The sequence below is a fragment of the Miniopterus schreibersii genome (genome assembly GCF_964146895.1).
Source record: "Miniopterus schreibersii genome assembly, chromosome: 9".
NCBI lineage: Eukaryota > Metazoa > Chordata > Mammalia > Chiroptera > Miniopteridae > Miniopterus > Miniopterus schreibersii.
Genome location: NC_138118.1, coordinates 11,790,658 through 11,815,803, shown reverse-complemented (window position 1 = coordinate 11,815,803; position 25,146 = coordinate 11,790,658). Strand labels below are relative to the sequence as shown.

General features: G+C 39.3%; 2 protein-coding genes and 1 long non-coding RNA gene across 30 annotated transcripts in view; 2 read left to right on the top strand and 1 right to left on the bottom strand.

Moving 5' to 3' along the window:
- The window catches only part of CALD1 (caldesmon 1), a 193,044-nt gene extending 183,280 nt beyond the window's left edge, over positions 1–9,764 (top strand). For 8 of the 13 annotated variants that reach the window (XM_081147963.1, XM_081147967.1, XM_081147968.1 and 5 more), the window contains 3 exons: positions 401–496; positions 6,176–6,256; positions 7,653–9,757. In XM_081147963.1, the coding sequence (XP_081004089.1) occupies positions 401–496; positions 6,176–6,256; positions 7,653–7,688 (213 nt within the window). In that variant the 3' untranslated portion in view covers positions 7,689–9,757. Of the gene's footprint in view, positions 1–400; positions 497–6,175; positions 6,257–7,423 lie in introns of all 13 variants that reach the window. The other 5 variants (XM_081147974.1, XM_081147975.1, XM_081147964.1 and 2 more) reach the window with 2 other exon arrangements.
- On the bottom strand, positions 223–15,924 carry LOC308562164. Of its 3 annotated transcripts, XR_013999584.1 has the most exons (5): positions 15,886–15,923; positions 15,507–15,720; positions 4,481–4,555; positions 739–776; positions 223–613 (listed from the first exon to the last, which is right to left on the bottom strand). It is a non-coding gene; the product is annotated as an uncharacterized lncRNA (long non-coding RNA). The 3 variants fall into 3 exon arrangements; XR_013999583.1 differs by lacking the exon at positions 739–776 and having other exon boundaries at positions 15,886–15,924; XR_013999585.1 differs by lacking the exon at positions 15,886–15,923 and having other exon boundaries at positions 15,507–15,851.
- A 185-nt stretch (positions 15,925–16,109) lies between these two features.
- Positions 16,110–25,146, top strand: part of AGBL3 (AGBL carboxypeptidase 3) — a 58,248-nt gene continuing 49,211 nt past the window's right edge. For 9 of the 14 annotated variants that reach the window (XR_013999484.1, XR_013999485.1, XR_013999486.1 and 6 more), the window contains exons 1-3: positions 16,110–18,134; positions 19,326–19,380; positions 21,798–21,983. Coding sequence is in view for 7 of the 14 variants with exons in the window: in XM_081146558.1 (XP_081002684.1) it covers positions 18,072–18,134; positions 19,326–19,380; positions 21,798–21,983 (304 nt within the window). In the remaining 7 variants the exon portion in view is untranslated. Of the gene's footprint in view, positions 18,135–19,325; positions 19,381–21,797; positions 21,984–24,290; positions 24,344–25,146 lie in introns of those variants that run through there. The other 5 variants (XR_013999489.1, XM_081146554.1, XM_081146557.1 and 2 more) reach the window with 5 other exon arrangements.

Here is a 25,146-nt window from a genome sequence, read left to right as displayed (position 1 = left end):
CTTTGGGAGGGTGGGGTTTTTTTCCTGTTTTTTTCCCCCTATTTTTAGTAACCACACTAGCTCATTTCTTACTTCGTTTTGCAACAACTGCAAAAGCAGGTCAGAGACCGTAGACTGTGTACCGCGCTCTAGCCACAGTCCTCTAAAGAGAGTTCCCGAAAATTAATCATCAACCTTGGGTTTGGGGTGGGGTGAGGGGCAGGGGCAAGCCAACCAGTAACATTCTTTAAATATCAAGTTTATTTTACTCAAAATATGAATCAGAAGGCTCAATCATTAATTGGCGTTATGGGATGGTTATGGGAAATAACATGTAATAGTGTTTGGAGGTTGCTTTGGAGATTTCTGTCCAGGTAAAGTTTGTTTCTTTCTTTACTACTGGATGCTTGACTTCTTGCAGGAAACTGCTGGCTTGAAGGTGGGGGTTTCCAGCCGCATCAATGAGTGGCTAACCAAAACCCCAGATGGAAACCGGTCACCTGCTCCCAAACCTTCTGTAAGTAGCTTCGGGTTTTTCTGAATTTCTTTGATCTCAGCTTCCAGCAGCAGGAGAAAACGGGCTGTTGGTCTGTGTGCCGGGGAAAGACAGTGCTCCTGTTCTTTGCTGTCCCTGCTGAGTGACCAACAAGGAGGGGCTCAGATTTGGACAGAACAGTCCCAAGCAGCTGCACCGTAATTGCCCAGAGGGTGGTAGTTTGGTAACCAGAGTGCTGAGGCCGCTTAGATGTTCACTCTTACCTGGTCTGTGTGTGTAGCTCCTGGGCTGGAAATTACAGCTGGGAATTGGAAAGTGAAAAATGTGAAATTATCTTGGCCACTCCTCTGTCAAGAGCGCCCCTCAACTTATTCCCCAAGGAAAGTGCATGTTGGCTGTTTTGAACCCATAGTTTCTAATTTGCCTAATTTCTGTAACTTAACACAAAAATCCCGTTTTTAGGTAGTTGTTGAAATAATGGCCATAATTTTTTTGGTCAACACCTCCAAAGGAAAGTCATTCAAAAAAACACACAGTAAAACCGGAAACTATAAAAACTGGTTATAAATGGTATTTTTGGAAATCAAAACTTTTCTTATTTATTAAGTGTGGCTTTCTTACTATCAAAATATTCTTTTAACCTTTGCCTTGAATGTATATGATAATCACCATGCATTTATCACTAGAATAAAAAACCTTATTAATAAAGCTCCCTACTGTATAATAGTGAGCTTTCTCTGTGCCCAAAGGACTCAACTGTCATAACTATTAATCCATCCCAGAGGTAGAAGAACAGCCTTTCAAATCCTAGACCTCTGTGCCACTGAGCATGTCACTATGTCCACTGACTCCATATTTAATCTCCAAAGTCACTAAAAGTTTACCACTTTTCCAATTTAAGAAGAAAAAAAAAAAGGAAATATTTTTTACCCTTCTTGGGTTCAACTCCTTATAGCCACCTAATGAATATTCAGGCAGGATTTTTTGCATAAGGGCTCTCGTGAGGCATAAAACAAATGTAAGCCCAATTTACAATCAGAAAGTCTTCATATATTGAAAAAAATCTTGTACCCCTCTGCCAGTAGATCCAGGAAAGGGGGCTATAAAAAGAGGCAGTCCAGGCGAGGGATCATACCCACAAGGTATGTGCTCTTTAATGCCTCGAGTTTCCCTGACACCCAAAGTGACACGTAGAAGTTATTTTTCAGTGGCAATTTATGCAAATTTTGTCGTTCCAGACCAGTGATTATTAACCTTTTGGAATTATAGAACCTTTTGAAAACCGAATGAAACCTGAGGAACTTCTGCCCTCCCAGGCACAGGTCACTCAAGTTCTGGAAGTTCACAGCGCCACTGAAGAACTCCCAAAATAGCAAAGAGAAGAGAGGAAGGCGTGTTTTCCTCTTTGCCGAATTTGCCACATTGCTAGGAAACGTCACTTTTTCACGTTTACTATATTTGTGACCGATTTCATTTCTGTACCAGATTTTACCAAGCCTGTTGTCGTCTATATCTTCTTCATGGAAGGGTTAAAAAAAAAATTCAGTTCAGTTATTAGAATAGGTATAACTATGTCAAGGTTTCTGCAAAAAGCCCCATTCTCTGGGGTAACTGATAGCCTCCTAAAAACAGCAGGACACGAAGGTATTACAGGGAAATTGCAAAACCATTGCCTGCTTTACCTACTAGTTAGTGAGTAATTTGCTAGAAGAATGTCAGGTTGTGGTGATCTCTTTTCCCATGACCCATTGGACTTTGCAGACTAGGGTGACTTCCTGAATGAAAGCCAGGTTGCAAGAAAGCAATAAGTATTTGTAAATGAAAAGCCAGTGTTAAGTATACTTAATGAGCAACTTTAAGTTTTGTGCCCAGTTCAGGGGTGATAGAGCCAGCTCTTGTCAAGGTGTGAAGAGCAACGTGGCAATCTCTTCGGGAAAGGACCTGACCTGGGGCCCAGGAAGGCAGGAGGGTAACTCACAGATACTGTGGCTCCAACAGAAAAAAGATGAAATTTCTGAGCTGCAGAACGGGCTGCAAGGGTCCTGCAGATGCATACAACTTGGCAGGCAAAAGGTTAAGTCCAGGATGGCAGCTTAGAAAGACAGGTCAAGCGAGGACCTTGCCCAGGTCTTGTCAGGGCTCTCACACTGGTGGCCTGCAGCTAGGATCTATGTAGTTCGGCCCACACGATTGTGCTTTATTTTCCTTTTAAAAATTATAATTCGAACACACTTTTGAGGTGTGGAGGCATGTACTCCTTTAATTTGTTGATTCCCTCTTTCCCGTATTTTTTTACAATAGGCCTCTTCAGGCCTTTGTGTCTCCATCCTGGCCCTTCATGGCAGTTTGACACCTGTGGGACTCTGGTCATGCCGACCCTGAGCCCAAATAGTAGGCCCCAAAGGTGCCTTCTGATTTTCGACCCAAGGTGATTTTTTTCTCTGTCCCTTGATTATATTCCTTGATGTATACGGGTAGAGAGGAAAGCCTGGATTTGTGTTTGCAGATACGTGGCACGTGGCCATGAAGAAAAAATCAGAGGGAAATTCTTTCACCAAAATATTCCTCACCCAGTGAAACCTCTAAGAGGAAGGAGATTAATGATTCCTTTGGGATTAGTGTTTAGTTCTAAAATTCACTGTATTTTAGTTCTAAAATACACTGTTTAGTTCTAAAATTCACTGTATTTTAGTTCTAAAATACAAATTTACCAAGTTGTATAATAATTTCCAAACATGCTAGGAAGTAAAAGTGCTCAAAATAGTTTGTCGAATCAATATTATTTGGGGGCCCCTGAAAACTGACTCATTTAAAAGTAAACACTGATCTACGTCTGATCCCTTACTGGGACACCTATTGCTATTTTTGTGGGTAGAATTTATGGGATTTCGGTGTAACGTTGTGGCTGGAATTCAATTCTGAGTATGCCTGTTTTAGCTGGTTTGTCTGTTCTTTGTGTCTAAACTACGTTATATGTAGCTGAATTAAAATGCTAATTTGTCTTTCTTTTTGTTTAAAAAAAAAACTCAACCACGTCTTTCTCAGCTGAATTCTCTTCTTCATTCTTTGATCTCTGGTTGATTGGAAACCTGCTTCTCCTGCCTTCATTTCTCCCTCTGCTTCTGGAGTGGGTGTTTGTGTAAAATGTAGTCTGGCCAGGTAATTGCATTTATATTTCCCCTTTGATTTAAAATGCCAACTTACCAATTGGATGTTAATATCTTCTTAAAATAGACTCTAAACTCTTTAAGTGATCTCAAAAGATTCATAGGTAGGATTTTAAGGAACTACAGTCCATTTTCTTCTGTAGAACATTCATGGGAAAGAAAAATATTTGTCTTCTATGAATCAAATAAATAAAGTAATAATTGCCACTTTCCAGAGCTTCCATCAGCATGTGCCTAATTATAGTTTCCAAAATTTTAAAACAGTCTTCCAGACAATTTGGCAGCTTCTCCCTATACTGGCAAACGTAGTGGAATCCTTCAAAAACAATCTGATTTGTTGCTTACTGGTTCCAAGTTAAATAGGTGTAGCTCTCTAATAGAATATCAGGAATTCATGCCACAGTGGAACCCAGTAAGATTAAGGCGCATCTGAAATAAAATTTAAAAAATCTGAAATGCTTCACATGGTACCACTTAACTAACCAGTGCATTTTCAGTGTTGAGATTACCATACTCTGTCAAAATAATGTCCATTTAGACTGGTGTCCATGGGTAAATGCAATTGCTGTTAGCTTTGCCTTCCTAATGAGAAAAAGATGTGCCAAAATAAACATTACTATTTCAGTTAAAACACATTTATTTTCTACAAACTACCTTTTGCCAAGTACTAATATAAGCACATGCTGGAAGGAAAGTAAATGGAAACAGAAATGTGGATCGTGGTCCAAACCAAATTAATTACGAGGTAGCAAGTAAAGAATCAAAGCTATATAAACTGTTTTCTTCCCAAGATTTCCACATGTTCTCACATATGTCACTAAGTGTCAGTTTCTCTTACCGGTACAGTTTGTGGTCCATATTTACTTTGGTGGGGCTTGGTTCTACCCATACACTTCTGAATTATCCTCTTGCTCTGCAGGAGACACAGAATGATTTTAGACTAAGGACAGTGCCATTAGAAAAAGTGTCCTAGTTTGGACTATCCAGAAGCAGACCTTAACATAGTGATTCTAGCATAAGTAGTTTACTTGGGAGGTAAAGAAGGCAGCCAATCAGGAATGTTATATTATTAAGCAGGTCACCACATGGGCTATTAAAACTTAATTCCACTGGGGAAACCGTGGAAGTCACCATAAAACACCTGTTTTAGAGTCATCCTCCCTGAGGCGTGAGCGAGCCTGAGACAGGTCCTCGCCCCAAATCTCATGGGTGAGCAGATGAGGACTGCTCTTGGGGGTGTAACTCTGAACTTCTGGCCTGCCTGGGGGGGCACGGAGGGCAAAGTGGGCATCTGTAGCCAGAGAAAGTCCTCAGGCAGAGAAACGCAGTGTTGGCAGTTGGAAGTCAGGCTGGAACACACTGGAGTCGTAGGGGCACCGAAAGTTAACCGGAAGGGCTGAAATGCATGTCCAGCCCCACAGGAATTGCAGGTGACCTTTGAACAACACTGTTTGAACTGCGCAGGTCCACTTATATGCAGATATTTTTCAATAAATGCTGCCAGTGTATTTTGTTTTCCTTATGATTTTTTTTTTAAGATGTCTTATTGATTTTTAGAGAGAGCGAGAGAGAGAGAGAGACATTGATCGGCTGTCTCCTGCATGCCCCCTACCAGCGATTGAGTCCACAATCCAGTCATGTGCCCTGACCAGCCTTTCCGTACACAGGACGATGCCCAGCCAACTGAGCCACACTGGCCAGGGCATTGCTTATGATTTTCTTAATCATGTTTACTTTCCTCTAGCTTACTTTATTGTAAGAATACAGTGTATGATACATATAACACACTAAATATGTGTTCATCTACTGTTTATGTTATCGGCAAGGCTTCCAGTCAACAGTAGGCTATCAGTAGTTCAGTTTGGGGGGAGTCAGAAGTTTGACGCAGACTCTCTACTGCACAGGGGTTTGGGGGAAAGGGGTCAGCGCCCCAACCCCTATGTTGTTCAAAGGCCAACTGTATTCAAAACCAACCTATGCTATATTCACTTCTAAGAGCATAGGAAGTTAAAAATAGGTGACGTTCTTTTAAATATGCTTGTAGTCCAGTTTCACTGCCAGTAAGCAGTAGGTCCTTGGTGAGGAACAGGACCTAAATGCTGGGTAGGACCAGCCTGTTCTCATATCATACCGCAGGTCAAGGTCTACATGAGAACAATGTCTAATGATCCTGCCAATGCATCATTTCTTTTTTTTTGTCTTTTTAAACATTTTAAAATATTTTTATTGATTTTTTTTAGAGAGGGGGGTGGAAAGAGGAATAATGAGAGAGAAACATCAATTGGGAATCAAACCCGCAACCTGGGCACGTGCCCTGACCGGGAATCGAATTAGCAACCTTTCGGTGCACAGGACTATGCCCCAACCAACTGCACCACACTGGCCAGGGCGATGCCATCATTTCTGATCACTGGGATAAAGTGTATTAACAAGAAATTGATTCAAACAAACAAACAGATGTGATGATATATTTAGACCTGACGAGAAAATTTAAATGGCCACTAATTAATTTTTTCGGCTTTCTCTTCATTAGGATTTGAGGCCAGGGGACGTCTCCGGCAAGCGGAACCTCTGGGAAAAGCAATCCGTGGACAAGGTCACATCCCCCACTAAGGTAATCTACTGGAAGAGCTTGAATTTCAGAGGTTTTTCCCTGCTGCACCCTGCAGTATGATGTCCTAGGTCAGATGAGAAACCTCACTGACTCACAGCTTTGCCCAGGTAGCCATCCATTTCTGAAGACCTGTGGTTAGTACAGTGGAATGCAGGGTTCACAGAGCCCTCAGCATGCAGGTTCATCAGCCACACAAAATAAATAGTCCCGACGCGCAGAATAGTTCCTAGTAAGGCATTCTAGGGACACCAGAGTGGTGGGAGTGTTGGCAACAGGCGGCCTTACAACAATGGTCTACATTTTCTCACAAGGCTTGGAGCCACAGCCATCTGAAAATCACCTAGGGGAAGATGTCCATTCCCTGAGTGGTTCCAAAGCTGCTTTCTGGAACCATTCTAAAAGATTATGTTGCCAGCAGCCAAGGACTAAAAGTTGCTGAGGCAAAAAGTTAAAATAATATTCAGAAGTTAGACAAAACTCACTATCCTATAAAAACTAATGGCTAAGAGTGCTTGGATTTGTCTTTTGTTGGGGGGTTTTCTGCTCATAGGGTATGTTCATTCTTTACAAAGGGTGCTCTGGACAACATCTAAATGATTCTCAGACTAAAAATAGGACCCATTCTTGTACAAGGAGTTAATTCAACTCTTAATTGTAGCCCTTCCCCATTTCCAGTAATAACCCAGCCTCTTCCTTAAACTGAAGAGAGAGAAGTCAGAGACCAACAATAAGTAAGATTAGAACAGTCTGCATATGGGTCAACCAAAGAATTTATATGCATATATGCATAACCCATGGACACAGACAATAGGCCTGGGGAGGGGGCAGGAGCAGGTGTAGGAAGTCAGTGGGGGGCAAAAGGGGGGACATCTGTAACACTTTCAACAATAGAGATAAATTTTTTAAAAAGAGGAAGAAAGGAAGGAAGGAGGGACAGAGGGAAAGAGGGAGAGGAGGAAGGAAGGAAGAGAAGGAGGGAGGGAGGGAGGAAAAAAGTGAAAAAACAACAGAAGAAAGACTAAAAGGAGCATATTTGAGTAGAATGCCAACAGTAATCCGCCCTTTCATAAATATTTATTCCTGTCGTATTATAATTCTTTTTTTCTTCTGACACAAACACCTGGCTGATCCACTGTGACCTGCCGATTTAAAGCTCTCTTCTCTTAGCAGGTTTGAGACAGTTCAAGAAAGAAGCCAGAGTAGCCACTCAAGATGCTGGACCTGCCCAGTTGAAGAGGGCTAATGTGCTCTGTTTTATATTTATGTTGATTTACTAAATTGGGTTAATTTCCTTTTGTTTCATTTTTCATTATCCCAGTAGGCCCATGTATATTATCACTATATTTAATAATCACAGTCTAGAGAAGTTCATGGTAAAAGTACTGCCTTTGCACAGGAGCCTGTTTCTAAAGAAACCCATGCTGTGAAATAGAGACTTTTCTACTGATCATCACAACCCTGAACAGGGATCCCAGCCACATCAGAAGTCAAGCGGAAAGAGGTTCAAGGTGAAAATTGCCTGAGGAATGTGTGCGGTATCCAGAAAAACAAACCATAGTGGGGCTTGGTGTTTTTTGTTGTTTTAAATACAGAAGTCGTGTTGTTTCTGCACTTTAGAATAAAGCATGGAAGAAATTATCTTAGTAGGCAATTGCAACACTTGCTCAAAGTAACCCATTTCAGATTTGAAATACTGCAATAATGATTGTCTTTTTTTAAAAAATGTACGGTTAAGGTATTACTTTTTTCATGCTGATGAGTATCTAAATTGGATGATGGTGTTAGAAGACAGTGGTACTGATATCTTTAGGTTGGTTGCTTTGTGGATTTCTTTGGTAGTAATAGTAAACCACGTTAGATGACCTGATCATGTATGTATGTGCATACACGTATACAAACACACTAATGGTAGAAAGCTTTTTTATGTGCTAGACTATTATATTTAGCAGTATGTCCTTGTAACTAGCCATTATCACAGCTTTTCAAAAATTAAAAATCACAATATTATATTAATATTCATATTTGCCAATAGAGACATGGCAGAATAGGTATCAATATGTTTTCAATGCCCAATAGATAACCTGTAAGAAAAAAGAGAGATTAGAAATGTCAAAATGAATTGACATTTTCTATAAAACATAGTATTTAGCTTATAATTAAAAGCAATCTTGAAGTCCATTGTGAATTTTACTAAATTTACCATCTGAGTCAAACTCAGAGCTTGCTGAGAACTTTATTCTGTTAACAATCAAGTTCACCATAGGTTGGCCTAGATAATATCTGAGGTCTCTTCCTTGTCTGAAATTTAAAGACTGGCATTTTAGTGACAAGATTATACAGACTGAAATTCCATGTATGGGTATAAAAGACTAGCTTGGCTAATGTTTGGAAGCAGAGAAGAAAAGTAAACAAAATCCAATATTTAAGAGTCATGACAGTCCTTCCATTTTCATTATACTGAACCATTTTTTTTAAATTAAGTGTTTCTACTTCTATTATTAGTCATTGGTATTTGTCGTAAGTTGATAATGTGTTGAACTTTCAAAAAATATGTGTAATTTTTACTAGTTTTACCATTTTGCCCAAGAGTCTTTATCAACTCATCTTTTTCAGACACGCAATCCAGACATCAGATCTTAGTTTAGCTTATGAGGGCTCATCTAGTATTCACAGTAAATGATAAAGGAGTACTCATGTCTTGGCAATATGTTCTAGCATAGAGACAGGTAGGGTAGTTCTATAAACTTATACCTCATTTGACTTAACCAGAAGTGCCCTAGTCTCAGTTCCTACCACAATGAGGGAGCCTCCCAAATGACTATTTTCTAATCTACAGTATTTCCCTGGAAGAGTTAGCCAGGGCAGGGCTGGTATGAGCAGTGACCACTGCCTCGCAAAGTCTATTTTCCTCAAAAATCAGTAAAGAGTAGTTGAATTCTCTAGCTTTTAGCACACCTGGGCCAAAGGAAGGAAAGCCACCAAGATTGCACAAGTCATCCACCCATGACAGAGTAGATATGAGTCTATGATAAGATAAACTAGAATCCACATGTAGTGCCTGATTTAGCATTGACTCCCATCACTGGAGTGAAATGGATCGAAGTCTGAATTAAGGCCCATGGCGATGTAACATTGCTTTGTTGTACTTTTGAACAAGAGCTTCTCCTGATCGCTATTATATATATTTTTTCTAGAAAGTCTAAAGTTGAGAAGAGAATATATCGATCCTGACTTTTATTCCAATATTTGGATGGAATAAGTTTTAGGGTAGAATTTTGTTCAGTTTGGAGTTAATCTTTTGAAAAAATAAATCCCATGTTTACTTGTTTAATTACAATTCTCTTTCTTATCTTTAAGAGGTAAAACTGCAAGGTGACTAGCATGTTCTGTGAATCTGCCATTCCTAAAAATTTTATAAACACTTGATGTTTTTCACTGATAACTGATTGCTGCAATAAATATATATTGTGAAAATGCATCCACAATAAATGGAATTCCTCCAAACGTCATTGCCTCGCTTATTTTTATGTACTATATTGGTTATAAGAGTTATATTTGTTGTAATAAAGATGACAGCATAGCAAAATGTATATTTCAGATTGAGTCTCAGTTTCACTCTTTGAAGAAGAAAAGCTATTTTGTATTTTGTAAAAACTTCTTATTACAGGCAATTTTCTAACAACTGACCAAACATGTATGGAAAAGGTTGGAAAAAGAGATTTTTGAAATTCTTCTTCAAAAAAATTATCAAATGTTCCTCCATCTTCCCTTTCAATCCCAGTCACACACCACCCTACTTGATCCTAAGATGGAAGTACTGTTTTCCCAAAGGTAGTTTCTTTTATAGTAGAAATACCCATTAAATATACCCTTTGTTTGCAGAATATTTACTATTGGCCAGCCAGTGGCAATTACATTTAAATCCAAAGGTGTTTCTTTATAGTAATTTTGCATCTTTATGGAGCACTACTTGATCTGAAATCTGAGGTTCTTCTCATAAAGGTTTTAAATGGTGAGTCCAGAGCTCCTGAGCAGTCCCTAAATCCTGCCCATCAGATTGGCAGAATTAACTAAGCTATTGTAACTTAAAAAATATTTAGCACTTTTTACTTCTATACCCTAACAAGAAGGGCAATGGCAGTAAGTTTAGACAATAGGATCATTGTCGTCAAAGTTAATTCACAAAATTAAGCAATGAATAGTACTAATCCCAAGATGACAGGACTAGGGATGGATGAAAATTTACAATTTGCATATGCAGGGTACAGTATATTATAGTCACTTGTGTGATGTAGAAACAGGTGTACTGAAGGCTTTGTCCTATCCTTGCTTGCATGTGCTCTCCAAGTGGAAGAATAAATAAGTAAAAAATCTCATGATCCTAAATATGTGTTCTTCCACAAAAGTAAGATGACCTAATAAGGTCTTAATTTGAATGCTGTTTTGTGTCATGATGATTACTCATGTTGTCCAAACAGTCTATAGCCTTACTGATTTTTTTTCACTCCTTTGTTCTATTACTGAGAAAAAAATGTAAAAATCTCCCACTATAATTATGGATTTACCCATTTCTCCTAATAATTTTGTTAATTTTGTTTTTCATGTTTTAAGGTCATGTTTTAGGTGCATATACAAATCTAGAATCATTATATATTCCTAGTGAATTAAATATTTTACCATTATGAAATGAATCTATGTATAGCAAAGATTTTTGCCTTAAGTTTTACTTTTTCTGTTCTTAATATTGCTATAGTGGCTTTCTTTGGGGCTTTCTTTTTCCACCCCTTTACCTTCAACCAATGTATATCCTTTAGTTTCAGATGCATGTCTTTAAAAACATATGGTTTGAGTTTGTGTTTTAATCCAGTCTGGTCATCTTTGAGTTTTAACTGGAGTATTTATTCCTTTTATATTTAATGTGATTACTGATACTTTTGCATGTAAACAGCATCGTAGTTATGTGCCACCTGTTGCTTTTTCTCTCTTGCCTCTGTGCGGGATTTCTTCTGCTTCCAAGCATATGCTGTTCTACAAGTGGCAGCTGAGAGGCTGGGCTAGACTTTTGGCAACCCAATGGGGCTAGAGGACAAAAGAATCTTCAACTGTCAAGGATGAGGGTTTGTTAAACTACTTCCAGATTATGGATTTTCAAAGAGCTGCTTCCTGAATGGAAGAATGAGCTTGAATGAATCTGGTCTTCATAAAGATTGCTGCCTGCCTTCACTCTGGGAAGCAGTTCCATTACTCTAGTGGGGAGGTAAATTACAAATAAGAGACATAAAGAGTCACAAAATATTGTGTAACGATTCAAGAATTTAAGAGAGAAAATATCACACGGTTAGTACATAATTGTCAAAAAATTACATAATACATAATTCAGTGTTTAGAGGAAAGAGAGAATACATCAGCCTGGGGTGACGGGAGAAAGAAAAAGCCTTATAATCTTTAATCCCCTCAGAGGTGTACCCAGTGCTCTACAAAGAGTGGTGCTTGGTTAGTGATAATGATTTCCTGAGCAACCCAAATTAGCTGCTCCATGTACTGCTGTCAGTTTCTGTAGCATTCTTAGATATCCGAGAGATTGCTTTATGACTTTTATTCCCAGATTTATAATTCTTGTATCATCTCAGCCCTGCATCTCAGCTCCACAAGGAATGTTGGCCTCTTTAATACAGATTTAATAGCAGAGTTTTGCCAAGGCATGCTTTGAGTGATGTCAGCTTTTGTTATCTTGAAATATTTCCGCCCCAAATAATATTAATTAAAATGGGTTTTAGAAGTCCCAACTGATCATTTCTACCTAGTTGGGGAAAAAACAAAAGCCTTCATTCAATAATCTCTTACTGAAGCTACTAATATAAAAAATTATGCAAAAGAGCTACAATCATACAGAACACAAGATTAGTTCCTTAGCTAGTTTTCAACCTCGGTCAGTGGTGATACTATAGTCATGCCGGGATCACCACAGCAAGGTAAGTAGATGGATCACCAAGTATCAGAGGGATATGGTGTCACTGTGACCAGCTGGAGGTCAGCTAGTCAAATGGTAATGACAGCTAACAATAAATGGGCCCTTACCAAGTCACAGGCAATATGAAGTAAGTGGGAGCACAGAGAAGTTAAAAAGGTTGCTCAAGATTCTAAAACTAAGTGGCAGAATATTTGACCCCAGGCAATTGGCTCCTAAACCTACACTCCTAACCTCCAGTCCCCACAATCTCCCCAAGATTGCTATTGTGTAGGAACGTGCCTAGAGGAGAACCCCTTGTTAGGGGGCAGGTTGGAGCCAACACTCTCCTATGAGGCCCACAGACACAAGAGCAGCCCTTGAAACCAGCATTGTAGATTCCAACTCCGCCCAGTTAAGGGGAGAGTTGCCCTTTTCCTCCCCAGTCCCTGCCCATCCTATGACAACGAAGAGCGAGTTCCTACAAAACAGAGGAGGGAGCAAAACTCCAGTTCCCTCCCACTTCCCAAGCCACCTCCATTTTCAAAGTCAATTCAATGCCCCTCCTTCTTTTCACCCAACCTAGATCTGTCCCCAGCTCTGGCGGCTTGGAATCTCAGAGGGGAGGTGGAGGTGGGGGTGGAGGAGTGGGTGGGGAGAGATTAATCAAAGAACTTATATGTTTATAAGCATAATCCCTGGACACAGACATTGATCTGGGGGTGGGGTGGATGTGGGGTGGAGGGGATCAAAAAGGGGACGGACATCTGTAATATTTTCAACAATAAAGATAAACTTAATAAATATGTACTTAATACCAAATCCCAACTGAAATCTTAAGTACGGAAATGAAACTGTTTTAGTAGCTGAAAGTGGCTGAAAAGGTATGGAATCTGGCCAACATGGCCTCTGTGGAAAGGGGACTTCACCACTGCAGTTCAGGGGCAGTTATTGGAGTATGGCAGAGACCACTTCATGTTTTTTGTCATGAGACTTCACACTGACCCTATTCTTTCCCTTTTCAGGTGGTTTATCCTATCCATTTTTTTGTAGAGCAGGCAGTGGGCATTGTTACTTCCTCATTTCCAAGTGTTTAGGAGAAAGATGTTTCCCGATGGTCCCCAAGTTTAGGCATATTCTACAAACTAATTCTACCAATGACAGGGGAATTAGGAAAGACTTCACTGTGGGGATGGCCCTTGAGCTGAGTCTTGGTTAGTTGACAGGCTGGGACAGATTTCACGATTTGAGCCTGAAACATTTTGAGAGGTTTGGCCTCATACTGGGGAATCCTAGAACCAGATAGTCTGAGAAAGGCGCCAAGATGGATACTAGATGGACAACCCCAGGGCTCCCAGGACCTAGTGTGGCTTCCTCAGCCAAACTGGGACAAGATCTCTATAGCCACATAATCACTAACTTCTGTGATGTCATAAATAACTCTGTCCTAGTCACTTCATATTCTAAGTCTCTGTTCAAAAAATTCAAAATGATATCCTTACACAAAATGATAGTCCTAACACAACTTATATTTGGCTATGTTGCCAAAGTGAACTTTCCTCCTGATTCCCACACTAATAATTGTGTCTTTGGAGTTCTGGTTTTTCTTTTCCTCCTTTCTTACTCTACTTTCATTATATTTCTTTTATACCACAGGGTTGGAGTAGATAAATTCACTAAAACTTAGAGGAAAAGTTGCTGTCGAGGTAAAGCTGCCTCCCCAAAGGTAGAAGCTGGCCGTGTAAGGAGTCTGTCCAGTAACCTTCTCTGATAAGATCATAGGGAAGGGGAACAAAAATTCAGACTGACAGAAAGTCCTTGGTAGAAGTTTACTCCAGGCCTCACCTCCACTTTAACCTAAAGGCAAAGAATTTCATCTTTATTACATACTACTATCTGTAATAGGAGAGTAAAATTTTTTAAAGGAGTTAAAAAAGAAACAGGTGCTTAAGAAAGCCACGTTTAATATATTGGGGAAAGAAAAAAGTCCTAATGCAATCTCCTTCCTTAAAATGATACTGACTTCAGCCGAGCTTTGGCTGAACAGTACTGCCTGGTATAATTCATAACACTGGTCTTCTCTTGGAGCCTTTGTATTTGCTGCCTCCCCTGCCTGGCTAGGTCTGCCCCTCCATATCCACATGGCTCATCCCTTTACTCGCTTCAGGCCTCTGCTCAGATGCCTCCTGGTCAGAGAAGCTTCCCTGCACAGCCCATCAAAAGAACTCTCCCTACACCAAGGCTCCCCCCAACTCAGCTCACTCCCTATGCTCTAGTTTTCCCTGCTTATTTTTCTCCATAGCCATTCCCACCTGGGTGTGTTTGTTTTCAATTGGTTTGTTGTCTTCTCCCAAGAGTATATAACCTCATGCAATCCTCACGCCGGGAACAGTCCCTGACAAGTAGTAGGCGTTCAATTAGTATTTGTTGAACTAATGAAAGAATTATGACTTTTCAAAGTTTTTTAAATTCCTAAGTATTTTTTATGCACTAAAATATTTTTTCTCCATAGGATTGCTTGAAATATGATCATGTAAATATTTGGACTAAAAATCGTGAGACTTAAGTCCCAGCTCAGCGATTCATTTCTTGTGTAACCTGCTTAGATCATTTCTTGGAGCTTCATCTTGTGCATCTGACATCCTATGGCTCATAACCACGACTCTAACATCCAACAGAAAAACAGATTCCATGTATAAAAATTCTCTGTGCGTGTCACTTTTACTAACACATGTATGGCCTAAAACAAGGTACAATCATAAAGGGTAACTATTTTTCAAGAGAGCTTTATCTGACGTAGGCTCTATTTCTTTTTCTGGACGGTCCAAACTCCTCAACTGCTGACCTCAAAAAAAAAAAAACTATTATTTTTCAGAAACTTACAGAATCTAAAGCTATGGACCCAGGTCCATACTTAAGCCAAAGCGCTCTGCCCTTTATTCCACTTTCAAGCTTGCTATATAATTCATTATCTCCGTTCTGCAATATTACAAATCCCATCACATAAGATGGCCCAGGTGGGAACCAAACATCCGAAGCCTTTCTTTTTCCAACTATATACTACTTTGAAAACGGTTCCGAATATATTCAATTATCCACCAGAGCTAAAGGTCGGGAGACAACCAAGACGGGACGTAAAGCACTGATGTCCCAGCCTGTGACGGGAAGACGATATTTAAATTAGATGAGGTGACACGCGGGCAGTGGCTGCAGCAGGCCCCGCGCCGGGTCCCGCGTTCAGGAGGTTACCTGACCATTATTATATTTCAAGGATCTGAGCCGGTAAGAACCGCGAGAGCTCACCCTCCTCCATCTAGGACTCCTCCAGCAAGTATTTCAGGATACAGTTGTCACTTGCAAATCGAATAAAGATCGCTCCTCACACACCTGTGCAGAACGCCACCTCCTTCCCGCCCCGAGTCCTGTGGCCGGGCCGGTCGTCCCTCGAGGGCCGGGACCAGCCCGACATAATGACGGTCCAGTTCCGCCGGCCCCGGCCACGCCCTTCACCGGGAGGCTAGGCCGCAAAGCGCCAGCAAATAAAATCAGCAAAGCGCCAGTCTTGCCCAGCACCCTCCGGGGTCGCGCAGAGCCTCGGAACAAGTCTCGGTCCCCCCTCCCCCTCATCTAAAAGTCCCGCCCCACCCCACCCCACCCCACCCCACCCCACCCTGAGCCCTACTGTCTCCCGGCGCCCGCGCACTCGGCCCCCCGCCGTCCCGCCCCCGGTTCCCGTCATCTTCCGGGGGCCGTCCCTCTGGCCCAAATCCCGCGAAGGCTCGTTCCCATCGCGCTCCGTCGTCTAGGTGATTCCCGAGGGCCGTCCTAAGTCTCGCGAGAGTGGGCCCGTTGCCCGGGTAACGAGCTGCCTCGCCTCCCGGTGAAGGGCGTGGCTGGGGATGGCGGAACTGGACCGTCATTATGTCGGGCTGGTCCGGGCCCTCAAGGGACAACTGGCCGGGCCACAGGACTCGCGGCGGGAAGGAGCGACCGCGGGCGGGCCGACGCGGGCCGGTGAAGCGCGCGGTTCTGAGGGAAAGGAGCTCACGGGCGGGGCGCCGCCTGAGGGAAACGAGCGCGCGCGGACACACCCGCCCCGGCCGATGCGCTCCTCCTGCCCGCACTGCCGAGTCCAGGCGTGGCGTGGGAGGCACGCTCTGACCACCCGAGTTGCGGCTTCATGACCTTGCCACCTGGGGGGCCATCGTGCGTGCCCGCACACGCGGCGTGGGGCGCCTGCTTCTGCCTCTGCCGCCGCAGCCGTGGGAGATGCACCCGTGGGGTGCCCGTTAGTCACAGCGCGTGGCTCTCCCCGGCTCGGGTTTTACTCCGCAGCAGGTCAGCGCGCTTGGTGTTGCCCTGGCTCGAGGGCTTGGCGGCGCGGGCTGGTGTGTGCAAGAAAAAGACGTCGTGGTCGCTAGTTCAATTTAGGAGCCACTAAAGGGAATTCACACCTGAAGCTCTGTCTTCCCTGAAGGGAGGTTTAGCCATTGTTTATATACATTATTTGGTTAATTACGTGTTCATTTTTTTTTAAAATATATCTTTATTGATTTCAGAGAGAGGAAAGGAGATGGAGAGATAGAAACATCAATGATTAGTCATTGATTGGCTACAGCCTGCAACCCCGGCATGTGCCCTGACCGGGAATCGAACCCCAATGGCCCGGGTCCTAGGTCCACGCTCAACCGCTGAGCCACCCCCAGCGGGGCTGCATGCTGATTTCTTCTTTGCAAGTGGGTCAGTGTGTCTGGCTGGGTTCCAGTCAGGCTCATCAGGTTAGAGCTGGGTGTGCAAATGCTGTGCCTGCCTTTTAACACTGAGCAGGGATGGCGTTTCCTCAGGACCACCCAGGCGGTGAGACCCTTGTCCTGTCACATGGCTGGGCCTCGTTTGCTCGGGGAAGGAAACAGAAGCGGGTCTGTGCCAGTCCAGTTTCCCAGATTTGGAATTGTGGTGATCCCCAGGCCGCAACTGCAGTCTCTTAGTACCGAAGGTCCTGATAAGACGGACTTCTCTGTGGCATCTGCAGTGATGTGCTGTGGAGCGTGGACTTTTCTTCTATGTAGTCTTGTTCCAGAACACGCTTTTTGTAGAGAAGAGCTTAAACAGATAGTCTGGAAATTGGTAAATTCCTTTGTTCTCAAAAATAATAATAATAATAATAATAATAGAATCTTGACAAGGAATTTCTGTTATTTCATTGTCTTAGTAATGAACACTTGAGAGGGTACTTGCATAGCAGGGAATGATCATCGCCAATACAACCTTCTGGTAGCTGTTGAGATTTCAGTAAGACAAATATAATTGAATATTAGAACAGAGACAATATCTACAGAACAGTAACCAAGGTATAAAGAGAAAAAGGCTGTTGTAGGCATTTGAACGGTTGGTTAATTGAAAATTACGCAGAAAATAAATTTTCTCTGTTGCTGCATTTCACTGCCTGAATAAGTAACTGTCATTTTTCTTTGACTCATGATCTTTTTAATGCCTCAGGGTTATTCTGAACTTGCTATTGCTCTCTGGTATTTAATTGTAAATATAGGGTGTAAGTGATTTGACTGTACCCTATAAATTCTTTTTTATGTAAATTATTTACTTGATTTGTCTTTTATTGTGATTTGGTCTCTTTCTCAGAGAAATGAAAAATTTCTTCAAATCTTTGAAATTGAAGTTTATTTAGCTGTGTCTTAATAACTTAGTTTTTAAAAGAAGCCTGTTGTCACTTAATTAAATACAATTGAATATATTTGGGGTACTCATTTAATGTAGTAAACACTTGCAATTTAAAAACTGTCAATAAATTCCCTAGAAATTGTTTTACAGCCTGCCTACTAAATAAATTTCCAGCCAAATACTAAAGAGATGTCAGAGGATTCAGAAGAGGAAGACTATTCAGACAGAACAGTCAGTGACGAAGATGAATCAGTATGTTTTCCTCAACTTTATCTTATTTAATTTGAGATAAAACTTGTTTTATATAGATTCCCAGTAAAAGTATTATAAAATCAATTGAATGTAAGAATCAATCGGATGTTTAAATCACTGTCATTGAAGTTGGGAAATAATTTGATTGAAAGCCAAGATATTACTGTGTGCAGTATGCCCCATCTAGGAAGAGAACCTATATTGGTGATGTTTTTCTGTGAAAAAAATTGGGTAAGATTCTTCTGAGTTTTATTAAGATGTGTGTATTAAATCATTATTAGGGGTTTTTATAACTTCTGTCCACTTCCTTATATGTATTGATTCTACTGCATTCATCATCATATGTATCATATATTGGAACCTCCTATATTTTAAACCTACTATGTAGCTCCATAGTAGGTTTAGTATGGCTCTGATATAACAAAGGAAAGGACATAGAGGAAGAAAAAGGGGGGGAAACAAAATTAAAATATTTAAAAATATTTTGTTTCTAGTAATATTTGTAAAATCTTTTCTTCACATTTTAATAAAGTATAAATTATCATGTATGTAAGTTAAGGTCCCAAAATAAACTCCCCAAAATGATGTGTATAACTCTTTAAGTCTGTCGCTTTCTGTGTTTCTTTTTCTTTTCTGTTTATTTGTTAATTTTCCTTAATTTAAATTGTTTTGCTACGTTTACCAAGAATCTTTAAACTTTATTTCTTCCCTACTTTTGTTAATATGACCTTACCCTGTGGAAGAAGAGGAATGAAAGATGAAAATGTTAAGGATTCAGGATATTTGAAGTGTTGTGTGCTTTGAGATCAGGAGCCCATAATAATCCTTTAATTTTTTTCATTAAAGATTAAACACATGTACTCAATTCTGAGTACAAACTAGATGTAAAAAATTTCTTTGGGTTCGATTCCCAGTGGAAGGCATGTACCTGGGCTGCAGGTTCAATCCCTGCCCCAGTCAGGGTGGGTTCAGGAGGCAGCCAATCCTTGTGTCTCACATCAGTGTTTCTCTGTCTGTCTCCCCCTCTCTCTCCCCCTCTCCTTCTCTCCCTGCCTCCCTCCCCCCTCCCTTCCACGCTCTCTAAAATCAGTGGCAAAAATATCCTCAGGTGAAGAGTAACAAACAAAAAAATCTAGATTTGGAAACTTTTAGTTTTTATAAGAGAAATATTTTTAAACTCTCATGTTTTAGGATGAGGACACCTTCATGAAATTTGAAGATCTCCAGCAGTGTGCACTTTTAACAGGTTTGAGTTAATCCGTATATTCTCCCTCCTCTTTATTATACAACCTTGAGTGGATGAAAAATAACAAGATGAGGAAACTAGAAAAAAGTCAGATTGAATAACATAGGGAATTATTATTCTGTTATTGGATAAGGAGAGAGATTTGTATTTATTCACTTTTATAAGAATATTTTGGAGTTAAAGTGTTTAAGGTTTGTTTTAGGTAAACCTGATTTCAGTGAAACTAAATGAAAATGGTCAGTACTTTATAAACGAATTTACCTTGACATTTCTTTAAATAACCAACCCTTTAGTTGCATTTACAGTATGACTGGAGTTATAATGGACACAAGGTTTTGGAACTGCATCTTTATTTACATGCCTGTATAAAGAGTTTCCTTTAAGTTATTCATTCACAAATTTACGTGTGCATGTGGGCATCTTGATGCATACTTGTGTGTGTGTTTTTAATTTATACATTCAGAGTTGTGCTTTCAAATGCACTGTAAAATATTTCTTCCAAATATTCACATATCTGCCACAGATATTTTGAAATTGAAGATAAGACTTTTATTTATTTTTTTATTATTTTGTCTTTTTCACCACCATCCTAAAACAAATCTCTTTTGAGATAACCACTATTCTCAGTTTGGCGTCATTCCTTCTAGAATTTTTTCTTTGCATTTGTACACATATCTATACCCATAGTCATAGAAAATTTGTAGGACTATTTTGTGGACTTCCTGCCACCCTTTTTTTTTCTTTTTAAAGTTTTTTCAGTCTGTTGCAAAAAGAAGAAGTAATTCCCTGTTTTAACCAACATTTCCTTGATGGCTAAAGAAATTGAGAATTGTTTCATGTGCTTGTCTATTTACATTCCCTTGAGTTACGAATTGTGCTTTCACAGTGATCCTTTAACTTTGTTTACATTGCTTTCATTGGAATTATTTTGATGTTGTTTATCATTATCCATTTGTGGCTCTTTATTTTTATATCTGTGTAGGCTACAAAGGCCCCTACTCCAAGATCATCAATATGATTATCAGAGTTTTCTTTAAATACTTTTTTGTATTTGTTTGAATTTTTATATTTAATTTCTCTATAATTTACACTTACAAATAGTATGAGGTATGGATCTAATTTTATTTCCTAATTAATAAATAGTTGCATGCCATTTTCTAGTCATACTGTAAATTAGACAAAGTGTGGTCTATTCACATAATGGAATACTAGATACTTAATAACCATCTGTTGAATAAATGCATCTATATAACAGTCTTGAGAAGTAGCAGTGGAGGGTAATATTTCTTATCTACAAGTAGTAAGATTTATGTTCAAAGAGTCTGCATTGGCCAACCAAAATCGTGTAGAAACAAAGTGGTAGAATAGAACTCAGTTTGTCTGGCTCCTAGTCCAATGGCTATATCTGCTTTTATACAAAAATAACCCAGAACTAAATCTAGGTTAAAAGCCACATTTCAGAGGTGAAAGAACAAGACAAGTCAGTGAGACAAATGAAACCAAGTATGTGAAAGGTAGAGAGAAAACAGGGAAGTGTGGCATCATAAAAGACAAGGGAAATGATCTTAAGGAAGGGTGATTGTCAACATCAAGTTGATGCCCCAGTTATCCCATTGAAACAGAGAAAGATCTCCTACTTGGGACAACCCCATTGTATTCCATGTGAATTATGTTCCTGGGGTTGTGACACTCAGTAGCCGTAAAATGAGAACTGAGATGTTGTAATTGAGAGTTCACTGACAACCTTTGAGAATATAGTTCTGGTAGGTGGTGAGGAGATATGGTCAGTGGGTGTATTTAACCTATTAGACAAATAGTTGCTTCAGTGTGATTAACTTTAAGAAGACAGCAGTAAACAGTTTGCTAGAAAGCTGCAAGAAAACATACAATCCATATCAAAATCCAAAATGTTCTTGAAGTAGCAGTGACAATTTAGCATAAATTAATAGTATTTGATATTAACAACTGTTTTTTAGCTGTCATGAAGATCAATTTTTACAAAATTTCATTAATACCTTTATTTTTTAAATGCCATAAATTATAAAACATTTATAATTATATCTATAGATATTCACAAATTAATGGTGTTAGAGGGGAAAAAAGGAATATATAAAAAATATATATAGGAGTTTGCCCTAGCCAGGTAGCTCAGTTGATTAGAGCATTATCCTGATACGCCAAGGTAGTGGGTTCAAGACCCAGTCAGGGCACATATAAGAATCAACCAGTGAATGCATAAGTGGAACAGCAAATCAATACAGATTGATGTTTCCTCTCTCTTTCTCTCTCTCTTCCCTCCCTCTGCCCCCCACTCCCTTCGTCCCTCCCTCCCTTTCTCTCTAAAACCAATTTTTAAAATTATAGGAATTGGAGTTTTGCTTCTTAACGCTTATGATTGTGTTTGAATCTTTTTCCAGCTGACTCTATTAGTGACCCATTTTTTCCCCGGACTACACAGATACTATTGGAATATCAGCTAGGGAGATGGGTGCCACGTCTTCGTGAACCACGAGATTTATATGGTGTGTCTTCTTCTGGTCCCCTGAGCGCAACACGGTGGCCTTACCATTGTGAGGTCGTTGATGAAAAAGTCCAGCATATTGGTATGTTCTTAGCAGTTTTGGGGATTCAAACGCATTAGTAAACTTCCTTTGCCAACCTTGATTTTAATGAGAAGACTCCTGGTGTTAGAACAATCATTCCAGCAGAAATAATGTGTCATATGGGAGTAGGCAAAAGGAGGCTTACAGTTGTTCATATGGAAAGTTATATGATAATTAATAAATAATAATACAAGAATAAACTCTGACCCGACCAGATGTGGCTCAGTGGTTGAGCATAGACCTAGAATCTAGGAGATCATGGTTCAATTCCCAGTCAGGGCACATGCCTGGGTCGCAGGCTCAATCCCCAGTCGGGGGCATGCAGGAGGCAGCCAATTAATGATGACTCATCACTGATATTTCTATCTCTCTCGCTCTGCCTCTCCCTTCTCTGAAATCAAAGATATATTTTAAAGTTAAAAATGAAAAATAAACTGTTTTGCATACTCACAACTGTAAACCTACTTTTGCCCACCCTGTATATATAATTTAAAATTTTCTAGTAGCCACATTTTAAAAGGTTAAAAAAAAAGTGAAATTGATTCAAAAATATTTTTAATTTAACCCAAATATATCCAAAATATTTTACATTCTTTTTTTTTATGTGAAGTCTTCAAAAACTGTTGTGCATTTATACTTACATTTCAATTCAATTCCAATGTGTTCACATCCTTGCCAGCACATTTCTTTTGTTGTTGTTGTTCTTGTTTTTAAATAGCCATCCTAACAGGTGTGAGATGATATCTCACTGTGATGTTGATTTACATTTCCCTGAAGATCAGTGATGTTGACAGTGCAATCCTCATGAAAATCTCAATGGCATTTTTTACAGAAGTAGAAAAACAACTATAAAATTCACATGGAACAACAAAAGGCTACAAATAGCCAAAACTGTCTTGAGAAAGAAGAGCAAAGCTGGAGGCATCACACTTTCTGATTTCAAAATATATTACACAACTATAGTAGTCAAAACAGTATGGTACTGGCATAAAGACAGACATACAGGCCAATCAACAGAATAGAGAGCCCAGAAATAAATCCACTATATATGTTCAACTGATCTTTGACAACAGTGCTAAGAATACACAACAGGGAAAAGGTAGCCTCTTAAACAACTGTTGAGAAAATTTAATATCCACATGTAAAAGAATGAAATTGTACCCTTGTCTTACACTGTACAAAAAAAATCAACTCAAGATGTATTAAGGACTTAAGCATAGACCTGAAACTGTAAAACTCCTACAAGAAAACATTAGGGAAAAACTTCATGACATTGTTCCTGGCAATGATATCATGGATATGATAGCAAAAGCACAGAACAAAAACAAAAATAAACAAGTGGGGCAACAAAAAGCTTCTGCACAGCAAAGGAAATAATACAGTGAAAAGGCAACCTTTGGAGCAGGCAAAATATCTGCAAACTATATTTCTGATAAGGAGTTAACCTCTAAAATATATAAGGAATTTCTACAACTCGGTAGCACACAAATAACCAGATTAAAAAATGGGCTAAGGACTTGAATAGATATCTTCCCAAAAAAGACACAGATGGCCAACAGGTATATTTATTGACTTTTTATGTAAACTCTGAAGTCAGATAAAATTATTTACCATTTTGTTGTTGGTTGAACTTCTCGTTTTCTTCCTGATCTGTAAGTGCTCTCTGTATATTCATGAGGTTGGCTTAATATGTCATGTATGTTGCATAATTTTTTTCTCAGTTTGTCATTTGCCTTTTATCTTTCTCATGTAGAAAATTTTAATTTTTACTTAATCACTTTTTCATTTTTTCTATAGCTTCTGGGTTTTGAAATTCCCAAGTTTCTCTTAGCACATTTCAAGTTGTATTTTTTGTACTTAAAATTTTTTCCCATCAGGAACCCATTTCGCTGCAAGAAGTGAGCTCCCAACCCAGTTATGTTAACTGTCAAGTCAGGTGTTCCAACAAATTACTAAATAATTTTTTGTCTGCTAATTAATTGGATATGCCATAATTATTATATACTAAATTCTGATGTCTAATTTTGAATTATATTTTATTCCACTAACCTGTATTTTCCTATGCTGGTTCAAAAGCCTTTAATGCTATAGTTTTATAACTATAAGCTTTGTTATGCGGGAAACTTAGTTCCTCATCATTCCTTTTCTCTTAAAAAGTTTTCCAGTTTCTTGGCTTATTATTTTTTACCTTACTGTATTGCTTATTTTGCCTTATTGTGCGTATTTCTGTATGGAATTTAAAATAAGCTTTCCTAGTTGTCCCAAAATTAATACTGGTAACTTACTGTGATCACATTACATTTATAGATTAAGCAAGAGAGACATCTTTACAGTAGTGCATCTTCCTAGCAAAGAACAAGGTATGTCTCACTATTCATTCTAGTTCTTCTTTATCTTCCTTAGTATAGTTTTAAATTTTTTTCTGCATTTTTTTAAGTCTTATTGTTAGGTATTTTATTTTGTTGCTATTTTAAATAGAATCTTTATTGCATATTTTCTAACTTGTTTTGTAGAGGAAAGCTAAGTTTTTTGTTGTGTGTGTGTATTAATTTTGGAACCACCCACTTCCTATATCTGGTTTTTAAGTTATTGTATATATGTGTTTTATACAATTGTATCATCTAGTAGTGATATAATTAAATCTCCTCATTTCCAGTTTTTATATACCTGATGCTACTTTTTCTTGACTGAATCCATTGACTGGTACTTTTAAAAAATATTTAATAGTTTTATATTCATCTTGTTCCCTATTTTAATGGGGATGCTTTTAGTGTTTTCTCTCTAAGCAAAATATTGGCTTATGGTTTGAAATAAATTTGCTTTTGATTTTATTAAGGAAGTATCCGTTTATTCTTTATTATTCAGAAACATTACCAGAAATAATTGCTAAGTTTTATTAAATGCCTTTTAGCATTTATAGAGAAAAAGTATGATAAGGTTCTCATTTGATGTATTACTTTGGTGAATTATAGTAATAGATTTTTTATATTGAGTCATATATATATGAATCCTCACCTGAGGATATATTATTGATTTTAGAGAGAGAGGAAGTGCAGGGGGGGGGAGAGAGAGAAACATCAATGTGAGAAAGAAACATGGCTCAGCTGCTTCCCCTATGGGTCCTGACCTGGGTTCAAACCTGCAACCTTTTGGTGCATGGGAC